We start from the raw sequence: 13,638 nt of genomic DNA on the forward strand, positions 1-13,638 counted from the left end.
CGCCTAGTGCGTTTAGGACAATTAGAAATAGCATGAGTAGAATCACCACAATAGAAACACAGTCTGTTCAGACGTCTGTGTTCGTGCCGTTCTACTTTAGTCATAGTCCTGTCGCACTGCATAGGCTCAGGTTTACTCTCAGACAATACCGCCAGATGGTGCACAGATTTACGCTCGCGCAAGCGACGACCGATCTGAATGGCCAAGGACATAGACTCATTCAAACCAGCAGGCATAGGAAATCCCACCATTACATCCTTAAGAGCTTCAGAGAGACCCTTTCTGAACAAAGCCGCTAGTGCAGATTCATTCCACAGAGTGAGTACTGACCATTTTCTAAATTTCTGACAATATACTTCTACATCATCCTGACCCTGGCATAAAGCCAGCAGATTTTTCTCAGCTTGATCCACTGAATTAGGCTCATCGTAAAGCAATCCCAGCGCCTGGAAAAATGCATCAACATTACTCAATGCAGAATCTCCTGGTGCAAGAGAAAACGCCCAGTCCTGTGGGTCGCCGCGCAAAAAAGAAATAATAATCAAAACCTGTTGAATAGGATTACCAGAAGAATGAGGTTTCAAGGCCAAAAATAGCTTACAATTATTTCTGAAGCTCAGGAACTTAGTTCTGTCACCAAAAAACAAATCAGGAATCGGAATTCTTGGTTCTAGCATCGATTTCTGATCAATAGTATCTTGAATCTTTTGTACATTTACAACGAGATTATCCATTGAGGAGCACAGAGCCTGAATATCCATGTCCACAGCTGTGTCCTGAAGCACTCTAATGTCTAGGGGAAAAAAAAGACTGAAGACAGAGCTAAGAAAAAAAAAATGATGTCAGGATTTCTTTTTTCCCTCTATTGGAAATCATTGAATGGCTCCTTGTACTGTTATGGCTGGCAATCAGGCAACACAGCGTGCAGTAATCAGCGCACATACAGAGATCTGGCAATAACCCAAAACAATAGGACGAGCTCTGAGACGTGGAATCTCTGTAGACTGCAGTACCTGATCTATCCTCACACAACTGGAAGCAGCAGTGGATTGCGCCTATCCACTACCTATGCAACTCGGCACTGCCTGAGGAGCTGACTAGCCTGAAGATAGAAATACAAGCCTGACTTACCTCAGAGAAATACCCCAAAGGAATAGGCAGCCCCCACATATAATGACTGTTAGCAAGATGAAAAGACAAACGTAGGAATGAAATAGATTCAGCAAAGTGAGGCCCGATATTCTAGACAGAGCGAGGATAGCAAAGAGAACTATGCAGTCTACAAAAAACCCTAAAACGAAAACCACGCAAAGGGGCAAAAAGACCCACCGTGCTGAACTAACAGCACGGCGGTGCACCCCTTTGCTTCTCAGAGCTTCCAGCAAAAGATAATAACAAGCTGGACAGAAAAAACAGAAAACAAACTAGAAGCACTTATCTAGCAGAGCAGCAGGCCCAAGGAAAGATGCAGTAGCTCAGATCCAACACTGGAACATTGACAAGGAGCAAGGAAGACAGACTCAGGTGGAGCTAAATAGCAAGGCAGCCAACGAGCTCACCAAAACACCTGAGGGAGGAAGCCCAGAGACTGCAATACCACTTGTGACCACAGAAGTGAACTCAGCCACAGAATTCACAACAGAGCATGTGCTATTTCAACATGGATAAAAGTGCCCAATTCTGCCTTTTGGTGTGGGTCCCAGTCCGAACCTGTATTGATCAACAAGTTATTATGTATCTCAATGATAGCTGATAACTTGTTTTCATTGGCAACCTCTTTAAGCCCTGCCTCACCCGCCAGAGGACCATATAAAAGCTCAGCTGCACCAAAGCTCATGAAGCCCCTTTGTAAGTGACCTACTAAAGTTTGGTAGTTATATGGCATGGGGGCATTAACTATTTAAAAGAATATACACTGCTCTAAAAAATAAAGGGAGCACTTAAACAGCAGAATATAACTCCAAGTAAATCAAACTTCTGTGAAATCAATCTGTCCACTTAGGAAGCAACACTGTTTGACAATCAGTTTCACAAGCTGTTGTGCAAATGGAATAGACAACAGATGGAAATTATTGGCAATTATCAATAAAGGAGTGGTTCTGCAGGTGGGGACCACAGACCACATCTCAGTATCAATGCTTTCTGGCTGATGTTTTGGTCACTTTTGAATGTTGGTTGTGCTTTCACACTCGTGGTAGCATTAGACAGACTCTACAACCCACACAAGTGGCTCAGGTAGTGCAGCTCATCCAGGATGGCACATCAATGCGAGCTGTGGCAAGAAGGTTTGCTGTATCTGACAGCGTAGTGTCCAGAGGCAGGAGGCGCTACCAGGAGACAGGCCAGTACACCAGGAGACATGAAGGGGGCCGTAGGAGGACAACAACCAGCAGCAGGACCGCTACCTAAACCTTTGTGCAAGGAGGAACAGGAGGAGCACTGCCAGAGCCCTGCAAAATGACCTCCAGCAGGCCACAGATGTGCATGTGTCTGCATAAACGGTTAGAAACTGACTCCATGAGGATGGTCAGAGTGCCCGACGTCCACAGATGGGGGTTGTGCTCACAGCCCAACACTTTGCAGGACGCTTGGCATTTGCCATAGAACAGCAAGATTGGCAAATTCGCCACTGGCGCCCTGTGCTCCTCACAGATGAAAGCTGGTTCACACTGAGCACATGTGACAGATGTGACAGAGTCTGGAGACGCCGTGGAGGGTGATCTGCTGCCTGCTACAACCTTCAGCATGACCCGTTTGGCAATGGGTCAGTAATGATGTGGGGTGACATTTCTTTGGAGGGCCGCACAGCCCTCCATGTGCTCACCAGAGGTAGCCTGACTGCCATTAGGTACCGAGATGAGATCCTCAGACCCCTTGTGAGACCATATGCTGGTGCGGTTGGCCCTGGGTTCCTCCTAATGCAGGACAATGCCAGACCTCATATGGCTGGAGTGTGTCAGCAGTTGCTGCAAGATGAAGGCATTGAAGCTATGGACTGGCCCGCCCATTCCCCAAACCTGAATCCGATTGAACACATCTGGGACATCATGTCTCGCACTATCCGCCAATGTCACGTTGCACCACAGACTGTCCAGGAGTTGTCGGATGTTTTAGTCCAGGTCTGGGAGGAGATCCCTCAGGAAAAATCCCGAACCTCATCAGGAGCATGCCAAGGCATTGTAGGGAGGTCATACAGGCACATGGAGGCCACACACACTACTGAGCATCATTTCCTTGTCTTGAGGCATTTCTACTGAAGTTTGATCAGCCTGTAACTTAATTTTCCACTTTGATTTTGAGCATCATTCCAACTCCAGACCTCTGTGGGGTATTAGTTGTGATTTACGTTGATCATTTTTAGGTTTTATTGTTCTCAACACATTCCACTATGTAATGAATAAAGATTTACAACTGGAATATGTAATTCAGTGATATCTAGGATGTGGAATTTTAGTGTTCTCTTTATTTTTTTAAGCAGTGTGCATTGTTTTTAAATACTTGGAATGGACCTTCAAAATTTCCTCCTCTGGTCTAGAATAACCACAGTTTGAAATACCTCTGGAAATAATACTGTGAATATCTGACATTTCTGCCACTGAAAATATAATAATTGGCTTTCACATTTAATCATTAGATTGGATAATATAACAACTGCTTCTGAGTTAGAAATTAGCGTTCAACCTATATGACACATTTCTCAAAAAGCCATCAAAAAGGATACATGCATTTTTTAGCAAAAGTGATTTAACCATGAATGTTGGGCCCATAGTCAGAGCTAGGCTTTCCTTAGTCTGGGTCAAATATTCAGTCTGCCACCCTCGAACCTGTATGTCCAAGACCACGGCACAGTTGGCGCTGGCCCATCCCTAGGCAGACAGCTCTTACCAACTCCACCCAAGTTAAGCATCTGATTGGGCAATGACAAATTAATTATATTATAAACAGAATAATCAGATGTCAAGTATAAATGAAACATTAATTGTTAAGAACGATACCTTGTACAAAGCTTTGCTCCGTGTGTCAGTGAGATCCAGTCTGATACTGATGTAGTCAATATTAGGAGATGGGGGGTCTAAATGTTGATACCTCATTCCCATGACAAGAAATTCCTCACAGCTGGTTTTTATGGTAGTCTGCAACTTTGTCAGCCCTGAAATGCAACCTCCACTTTTACATAGAGGGCTTAACTTATGGTCTGGAAAAGGAAAAAATAATTAGATACATTTTATTTTTAATGTGAATTAAATACTCCATCACTAGGGTTAGCTGTATTACATCATTACATTATAATTCCCTTAAGCTGTAACTGGGCAGTATAATATATGTATTTTCAAGTATTCTGGATTTTCAGAGAGATAAATAAAGTTTATAAAATATGTTTTTTTTTAGAATAATGACATTGGCTTACGGCTCATGAAATTCTAGATTATTTTACGTTTTTTTGTCAGAAGAACTTGGATGTCAAGTAGGTCTACATGCATATAGGGTTGAATTTTTGCTAAAATTGTGTAGCAAATTAGACACAGAAACTGAACTGTATGTACAGTGGGTACGGAAAGTATTCAGACCCCTTTAAATTTTTAACTCTTTGTTTCATTGCAGCCATTTGATGAAATTAAAAAAAGTTCATTTTTTTCACATTAATGTACACTCTCCACCCCATCTTGACTGAAAAAAAACCAGAAATGTAGTCATTTTTGCAAATTTATTAAAAAAGAAAAACTGAAATATCACATGGTCATAAGTAGTGTTGAGCGATACCTTCCGATATCCAGAAGTATTGGTATCGGATTGGATTGGCCGATATCCAAAAAATATCGGATATCGCCGATACCAATACCCGATACCAATGCAAGTCAATGGGACCAAAATATCGGAATTAAAATAAACCCTTTCTTTTCTTGCAGGTTAATTCTACATGAAGGAACACAACTAAGAATAATGTAGGATGCATTGGGGGAGGTGGAGGAGACATTAAAGGCATAGAGGTTTTGCCCAATCAAATGGAATAGCAGGAATTAATTTTTTTTTTTTGCAGAACAGACTACAGAGTGAGCTGCACTCACACACAGACCGTGCAGACAGCTGTGAATGGCGCTGCAAGGCCAAAAAAAGCTCCTCTATGTAATCCTATATCGTGTTTTTCCACAAGCTAGCAGGATACGGATGGAAAGCCACTAATAGGAAAAATTTGAACAAATGTGCAGCAGGCTGAACTAATTGAGAAACAGACAGTGGAACGATATGAGGCAGTGATGCACCCTGAGCTGACTACAACTGGCTGTGGTGGTAGAACAGACTACAGAGTGAGCTGCACTCACACAGAGACCGTACAGACCGCTGTGATCGGCGCTGCAAGGAAAAAAAAAAGCTCCTCTATGCAATCCTATAATGTTTTCCCACAATCTAGCTGTATACGGATGGAAAGCCACTAATAGGATAAATTTGAACAAATGTGCAGCAGGCTGCACTAATTGAAAAACGGACAATGGAACGGTATGAGGCAGTGATGCACCCTGAGCTGACTACAACCAGCGGTGGCTGCAGACCAGACTTCAGAGTGAGCTGCTCTTACACAGACACCTTGCAGACACCTACATACTAAGAACAAATACCATTGATACATATCTTAGAAATGCATGCCGGGATAAAATCCCATATCTATTAGGACATAAATATAGTAACCAGGACACTCCAGAAATACTAATCCTACAAAACACCGTGGAGTAAGAAGTCCAATATACTCATATAAAAATTCAATAATTTTATTAGTAATAAATTATAATACATAAACGAAAGATAACTACAGACTAACAACACAGGATCCAGAAATGATGCTTGTACAGAGAGCATAGGCAACCGTAGTAACACATAGGGGAATATAGAGCGAGTCGCCCCGTAATACATATGGTGCAGCGTATATTAAACAAAGTGCTTAGTGCAATATAAGGTGCTACAACAATATAAATCTAAGTCCCAATTTGGGGTACATAGTTCTATGTACGCTGTATCACCTACAGGGCCAGAAGGTAAATACAAATGCAAAGTGTTGTGAGTTCTGTTTTTGGGCTCCCTCTGGTGGTTACTGATGGTACTGGGTGACTTGTCTTTCCTGGGTTTCTGGGTTCCACCTGTTCCATCAGCATATGGGAGTTTCCTATTTAACCTGGCTTTGCTGGCATTTCCTCGCCGGTTATCAATGTATCCAGTGTGTCTTGTTACCTCTGCTCCCTGCTCCTAGAACCTTCTGGACAAGCTAAGTTTGGATTTTCCTGTTTTGTGTTTTGCTTAATTTGGTTTTTAGTCCAGCCTGCAGATATGTGATTCTCTGCTGCTGGTTGCTCTAGTGGGCTGAAATTGCTTTTCATGTACCATGAGTTGGCACATGAGTTCAAGTAATTTCAGGATGGTTTTTTGAAGGGTTTTTCGCTGACCGCGCAGTTCAATTTTGTATCCTCTGCTATCTAGCTTTAGCGGGCCTCATATTGCTGAAACTGTTTTCATACTACGTATGTGCTTTCCTCTCATTTCACCGTCATTATATGTGGGGGGCTGCTATTTGCTGTGGGGTATTTCTCTGGAGGCAAGAGAGGTCTGTGTTTCTTCTGATAGGGGAAGTTAGATCTTCGGCTGGAGCGAGACGTCTAGGATCATCGTAGGCACGTTCCCCGGCTACTTTTATTTGTGTGTTAGGTTCAGGGTCGCGGTCAGCTCAGGTTCCATCGCCCTAGAGCTTGTTTGTATCTGTGCTTGTCCTTTTTGTGATCCCCTGCCATTGGGATCATGACAGTATAACCGGCCCACAAAGTGTTAATTGTATTGGCTGAAGTAGGAGGATAAGTAGTCTGAGGAAGTTTTTTTTTTTTTTTTTCCCCTCAGAGTTTGCTGCCTAGCCTTATTGCAGCCTGGCTACTTCCTCCTCCTCTTAATCTTTGAATGGCTCTGATCTCAGCTGTTTATCATGGATGTCCAGAGTTTGGCTTCCAGCCTGAATAATCTTGCCACTAAGGTTCAAAATATACAGGATTTTGTTGTACATGCTCCTATGTCTGAACCTAGAATTCCTGTCCCAGAGTTTTTTTCTGGAGATAGATCTCGTTTTCTGAATTTTAGGAACAATTGCAAGTTGTTTCTTTCTTTGAAATCTCGCTCCTCTGGAGACCCTGCTCAGCAAGTCAAGATAATTATATCTTTCCTGCGGGGTGACCCTCAGGATTGGGCATTTGCATTGGCACCAGGGGACCCTGCGTTGCTTAATGCAGATGCGTTTTTTCTGGCATTGGGTTTGCTCTATGAGGAACCTAACCAAGAGATTCAGGCTGAAAAAGCTTTGTTGGCCCTCTCTCAGGGGCAAGATGAAGCAGAAATTTATTGTCAAAAATTTCGGAAGTGGTCGGTACTTACTCAGTGGAATGAGTGCGCTCTGGCTGCAAAGTTTAGAGATGGCCTTTCTGAGGCCATTAAAGATGTTATGGTGGGGTTCCCTGCGCCTGCTGGTCTGAATGAGTCTATGACTATGGCTGTTCAGATTGATCGGCGTTTACGGGAGCGCAAACCTGTGCATCATTTGGCGGTGTCGTCTGAACCGTCACCTGAGATAATGCAATGTGATAGAATTCAGTCCAGAAGTGAACGGCAAAAGTATAGGCGGAAAAAAGGGTTGTGCTTTTATTGTGGTGATTCAGCTCATGTTATATCAGCATGCTCTAAACGCACAAAAAAGGTTGATAAGTCTGTTGCCATTAGTACTTTACAGTCTAAGTTCATTCTGTCTGTGACTCTGATTTGTTCATTATCATCCATTTCCGTCGATGCCTATGTGGATTCAGGCGCTGCCCTGCGTCTTATGGATTGGTCATTTGCCAATCGCTGTGGGTTTAGTCTGGAGCCTCTGGAAGTCCCTATTCCTTTGAAGGGAATTGACTCTACACCTTTGGCTATGAATAAACCTCAGTACTGGACACAAGTGACCATGCGTATGACTCCCGTTCATCAGGAGGTGATTCGCTTCCTGGTACTGTATAATTTGCATGATGTTCTAGTACTTGGTCTGCCATGGTTACAAACTCATAATCCAGTCCTTGACTGGAAATCAGTGTCTGTGTTAAGCTGGGGTTGTCAGGGGGTTCATGATGATGCACCTCCGATTTCTATCGCTTCATCTACTCCTTCTGAGATTCCTGTGTTTTTGTCTGACTATCGGGATGTTTTTGAGGAGCCTAAGCTCAGTTCGCTTCCTCCTCACAGGGATTGCGATTGTGCTATAAATTTAATTCCGGGCAGTAAATTTCCTAAAGGTCGTTTGTTCAATCTGTCAGTGCCAGAGCATACTGCTATGCGGGATTATGTTAAGGAGTCCTTGGAAAAGGGACATATCCGTCCATCTTTATCCCCTTTGGGAGCAGGTTTTTTTTTCGTGGCCAAGAAAGATGGTTCCTTGAGGCCTTGTATAGATTATCGTCTTTTGAATAAGATTACCGTAAAATATCAGTATCCTTTGCCATTGTTGACTGATTTGTTTGCTCGCATTAAGGGGGCTAAATGGTTCACTAAGATTGATCTTCGGGGTGCGTATAATCTTATACGAATAAAGCAAGGTGATGAGTGGAAAACCGCATTTAATACGCCTGAGGGCCATTTTGAGTATTTGGTAATGCCTTTTGGACTTTCTAATGCTCCTTCAGTCTTCCAGTCCTTTATGCACGATATTTTCCGTGAATATCTGGATAAATTTATGATTGTGTATTTGGATGATATTTTGGTTTTTTCTGATGACTGGGAGTCTCATGTTCAGCAGGTCAGGAAGGTGTTTCAGGTCCTGCGGGCCAATTCCTTGTTTGTAAAAGGCTCAAAGTGTCTCTTTGGAGTCCAGAAGATTTCTTTCTTGGGGTATATTTTTTCCCCTTCTACTATTGAGATGGATCCCGTCAAGGTTCAGGCTATTTGTGACTGGACGCAGCCTACATCTCTTAAGAGTCTACAGAAGTTCTTGGGCTTTGCTAATTTCTATCGTCGTTTTATAACTAATTTTTCTAGTGTTGTTAAGCCTTTGACGGATTTGACTAAGAAGGGTGCTGATGTTGCTAATTGGTCTCCTGCGGCTGTGGAGGCCTTTCAGGAACTTAAGCGCCGGTTTTCTTCTGCTCCTGTGTTGCGTCAGCCAGATGTTTCGCTCCCTTTTCAGGTTGAGGTTGATGCTTCCGAGATTGGAGCGGGGGCGGTTTTGTCACAGAGAAGCTCCGATGGCTCAGTGATGAAGCCATGCGCGTTTTTTTCTAGAAAGTTTTCGCCGGCTGAGCGGAATTATGATGTTGGTAATCGGGAACTTTTGGCCATGAAGTGGGCATTTGAGGAGTGGCGTCATTGGCTAGAGGGTGCTAGACATCGTGTGGTGGTCTTGACTGATCACAAAAATTTGATTTACCTTGAGTCTGCCAGGCGTCTGAATCCTAGACAGGCTCGTTGGTCACTGTTTTTCTCTCGTTTCAATTTTGTGGTTTCATACCTGCCAGGTTCAAAGAATGTGAAGGCGGATGCTCTTTCTAGGAGTTTTGTGCCTGACTCCCTTGGAAATTCTGAGCCCTCTGGTATCCTTAGGGATGGGGTGATTTTGTCTGCTGTCTCCCCAGACTTGCGACGTGCTTTGCAGGAGTTTCAGGTGGCTAAACCTGATCGTTGTCCGCCTGAGAGACTGTTTGTTCCGGATAATTGGACCAGTAGAGTCATCTCCGAGGTCCATTCTTCTGCGTTGGCAGGTCATCCTGGAATATTTGGTACTAGAGACTTGGTGGCCAGGTCTTTTTGGTGGCCTTCCTTGTCGAGGGATGTGCGTTCTTTTGTGCAGTCTTGTGAGGTTTGTGCTCGGGCTAAGCCTTGCTGTTCTCGGGCCAGTGGATTGTTGTCACTTTTGCCTATCCCGAAAAGGCCTTGGACGCACATTTCCATGGACTTTATTTCGGATCTCCCTGTCTCTCAAAAAATGTCCGTCATCTGGGTTGTGTGTGATCGCTTTTCTAAAATGGTTCATCTGGTACCCTTGCCTAAGTTGCCTTCCTCCTCTGAGTTGGTCCCTCTGTTTTTTCAGAATGTGGTTCGTTTGCATGGGATTCCTGAGAACATCGTTTCTGACAGGGGATCCCAGTTTGTGTCTAGATTTTGGCGGACTTTCTGTGCTAAGATGGGCATTGATTTGTCCTTTTCGTCTGCATTCCATCCTCAGACGAATGGCCAGACTGAACGAACTAATCAGACCTTGGAAACTTATTTAAGGTATTTTGTTTCTGCTGATCAGGATGACTGGGTTACCTTTTTGCCGCTGGCCGAGTTTGCGCTTAATAATCGGGCTAGTTCTGCTACCTTGGTTTCTCCTTTCTTTTGTAATTCGGGGTTTCATCCTCGTTTTTCCTCTGGTCAGGTGGAACCTTCTGATTGTCCTGGAGTGGACATGGTGGTGGATAGGTTGCATCGGATTTGGAGTCATGTGGTGGACAATTTGAAGTTGTCCCAGGAGAAGGCTCAGCAGTTTGCTAATCGCCGTCGCCGCGTGGGTCCTCGACTTCTTGTTGGTGACTTGGTGTGGTTGTCTTCTCGTTTTGTTCCTATGAAGGTCTCTTCTCCTAAGTTCAAGCCTCGGTTCATCGGTCCCTATAGGATCTTGGAAATTCTTAACCCTGTGTCGTTTCGTTTGGATCTCCCGGCATCGTTTGCTATTCATAATGTGTTTCATCGGTCGTTGTTGCGGAAGTATGAGGTACCTGTTGTTCCTTCTCTTGAGCCTCCTGCTCCAGTGCTGGTGGAGGGAGAATTGGAGTATGTTGTGGAGAAGATCTTGGATTCTCGTGTTTCCAGACGGAAACTCCAGTATTTGGTCAAGTGGAAGGGTTATGGTCAGGAGGATAATTCTTGGGTGGTTGCCTCGGATGTTCATGCTGGTGATTTGGTTCGCGCTTTTCATAGGGCTCATCCTGGTCGCCCTGGTGGTTCTCGTGAGGGTTCGGTGACCCCTCCTCAAGGGGGGGGTACTGTTGTGAGTTCTGTTTTTGGGCTCCCTCTGGTGGTTACTGATGGTACTGGGTGACTTGTCTTTCCTGGGTTTCTGGGTTCCACCTGTTCCATCAGCATATGGGAGTTTCCTATTTAACCTGGCTTTGCTGGCATTTCCTCGCCGGTTATCAATGTATCCAGTGTGTCTTGTAACCTCTGCTCCCTGCTCCTAGAACCTTCTGGACAAGCTAAGTTTGGATTTTCCTGTTTTGTGTTTTGCTTAATTTGGTTTTTAGTCCAGCCTGCAGATATGTGATTCTCTGCTGCTGGTTGCTCTAGTGGGCTGAAATTGCTTTTCATGTACCATGAGTTGGCACATGAGTTCAAGTAATTTCAGGATGGTTTTTTGAAGGGTTTTTCGCTGACCGCGCAGTTCACTTTTGTATCCTCTGCTATCTAGCTTTAGCGGGCCTCATTTTGCTGAAACTGTTTTCATACTACGTATGTGCTTTCCTCTCATTTCACCGTCATTATATGTGGGGGGCTGCTATTTGCTGTGGGGTATTTCTCTGGAGGCAAGAGAGGTCTGTGTTTCTTCTGATAGGGGAAGTTAGATCTTCGGCTGGAGCGAGACGTCTAGGATCATCGTAGGCACGTTCCCCGGCTACTTTTATTTGTGTGTTAGGTTCAGGGTCGCGGTCAGCTCAGGTTCCATCGCCCTAGAGCTTGTTTGTATCTGTGCTTGTCCTTTTTGTGATCCCCTGCCATTGGGATCATGACAGCAAAGTATGCCGCTCATCTTACCCATGTGCCAGTGCCTGTCTCTGCAGCAGCTCCGACGCGCGTTTCGCGTTGGGCTTCCTCGGGGGGCTGTACAAATGTGTGTATTGAACTTTGTTTAATATACGCTGCACCATATGTATTACGGGGCGACTCGCTCTATATTCCCCTATGTGTTACTACGGTTGCCTATGCTCTCTGTACAAGCATCATTTCTGGATCCTGTGTTGTTAGTCTGTAGTTATCTTTCGTTTATGTATTATTACTAATAAAATTATTGAATTTTTATATGAGTATATTGGACTTCTTACTCCACGGTGTTTTGTAGGATTAGACACCTACATACTGTATCAAACCAGAAAAATATATAAGATAACAGTATTATACAAAGGTTCACATGATACACCGATGTCATACAAAGAATTAAAGACATGCATATATGCAAAGCGTAGATATTATGAACATACCACTAATGCATAGGGGATCACACCAGCTCCAGCCCACCCCGACGCGTGCTTCGGTACAGTACTTCTTCTGGTTTGATACAGTATGTTTTTAATACTATTACAAGACATTAATGAATACAAATATATACAAAGATAGATATATAGCGTACATTCACCAATAATATATAAACCTACAACATAATGCACGACTCAAATAAGTAGTAATAAACATAATTTTATTAGTCATGAAAACATAACACAACACATATAGAAGGGAAAACAAAAACAAGTGGAAAAAAGTACGAGGTGTCACAAGGACTAACACAGTATATATAGTGGCCCATAAAATCTGTAGTAGATATTAATATACCTTAGATGGACACTAAAATATACAAAAAAAAATTTCCTGTATAAGTACCCACAAAATAAATGATTGTAATTTCTATATCATTAATAAGGCAACATGGCTCAGAATAGATATTGCCATAAAAGGCTAATGTGCAAAAATTGTCATATGTAATGAGTTTATATAAGTCAATAATGCCACAGTAATATAAAAAATAATTATATATAATAAGGGCAAGACTTAAAAACCTGTATCTCATATTATTAAAGAGACATTCTAAAGAAAACAAGGTATCAGGTATCAAAATTAAAGAGATACACAATATTGTGGGATACTTAACCGTGTAAATAGTCCTGTGGCAGCCCGCACCTGCCCGACGCGCGTTTCGCCTGAGCTTGTTTTCTTTAGAATGTCTATTTAATAATATGAGATACAGGATGCTATAGGCACATTGGGGCATTTCAGCAATAGTATATTTATTCCTATATCTCTATGAGATTATATTATATATGGTATTTTTCCCCTCTTTTTTCACTGGCTTTTAATGTATTGGATATAAATAATCATATTGTGCTGCTATATAACTTCTTTTGCACTTTTTTGCACTAAGACACTTTGGGTTTTTAAGTCTTACCCTTATTATATATAATTATTTTTTATATTACTGTGGCATTATTGACTTATATAAACTCATTACATATGACAATTTTTGCACATTAGCCTTTTATGGCAATATCTATTCTGAGCCATGTTGCCTTATTAATGATATAGAAATTACAATCATTTATTTTGTGGGTACTTATACAGGAAATTTTTTTTTGTATATTTTAGTGTCCATCTAAGGTATATTAATATCTACTACAGATTTTATGGGCCACTATATATACTGTGTTAGTCCTTGTGACACCTCGTACTTTTTCCACCTGTTTTTGTTTTCCCTCCTATATGTGTTGTGTTATGTTTTTATGACTAATAAAATTATGTTTATTATACTTATTTGAGTCGTGTATTACAAGACATTGCCATATGATCATCTATGTGAACTCACTATGCACTTTATGTGATGTGCCTTATATGGCACTT

At 42.6% G+C, this 13,638-nt stretch overlaps 1 protein-coding gene across 1 annotated transcript in view; it reads right to left on the minus strand.

The window, feature by feature from the left end:
* FREM1 (FRAS1 related extracellular matrix 1) overlaps window positions 1–13,638 on the minus strand; it is a 375,192-nt gene that overhangs the window by 241,210 nt on the left and 120,344 nt on the right. Inside the window, exon 5 of the mRNA XM_069765123.1 lies at window positions 3,996–4,195. Coding sequence (XP_069621224.1) covers window positions 3,996–4,195 — 200 coding nt within the window. The remainder of the gene's footprint in view (window positions 1–3,995; window positions 4,196–13,638) is intronic.

The sequence above is a fragment of the Ranitomeya imitator genome, chromosome 1 (assembly GCF_032444005.1).
Source record: "Ranitomeya imitator isolate aRanImi1 chromosome 1, aRanImi1.pri, whole genome shotgun sequence".
Classification (NCBI taxonomy): Eukaryota; Metazoa; Chordata; class Amphibia; order Anura; family Dendrobatidae; genus Ranitomeya; species Ranitomeya imitator.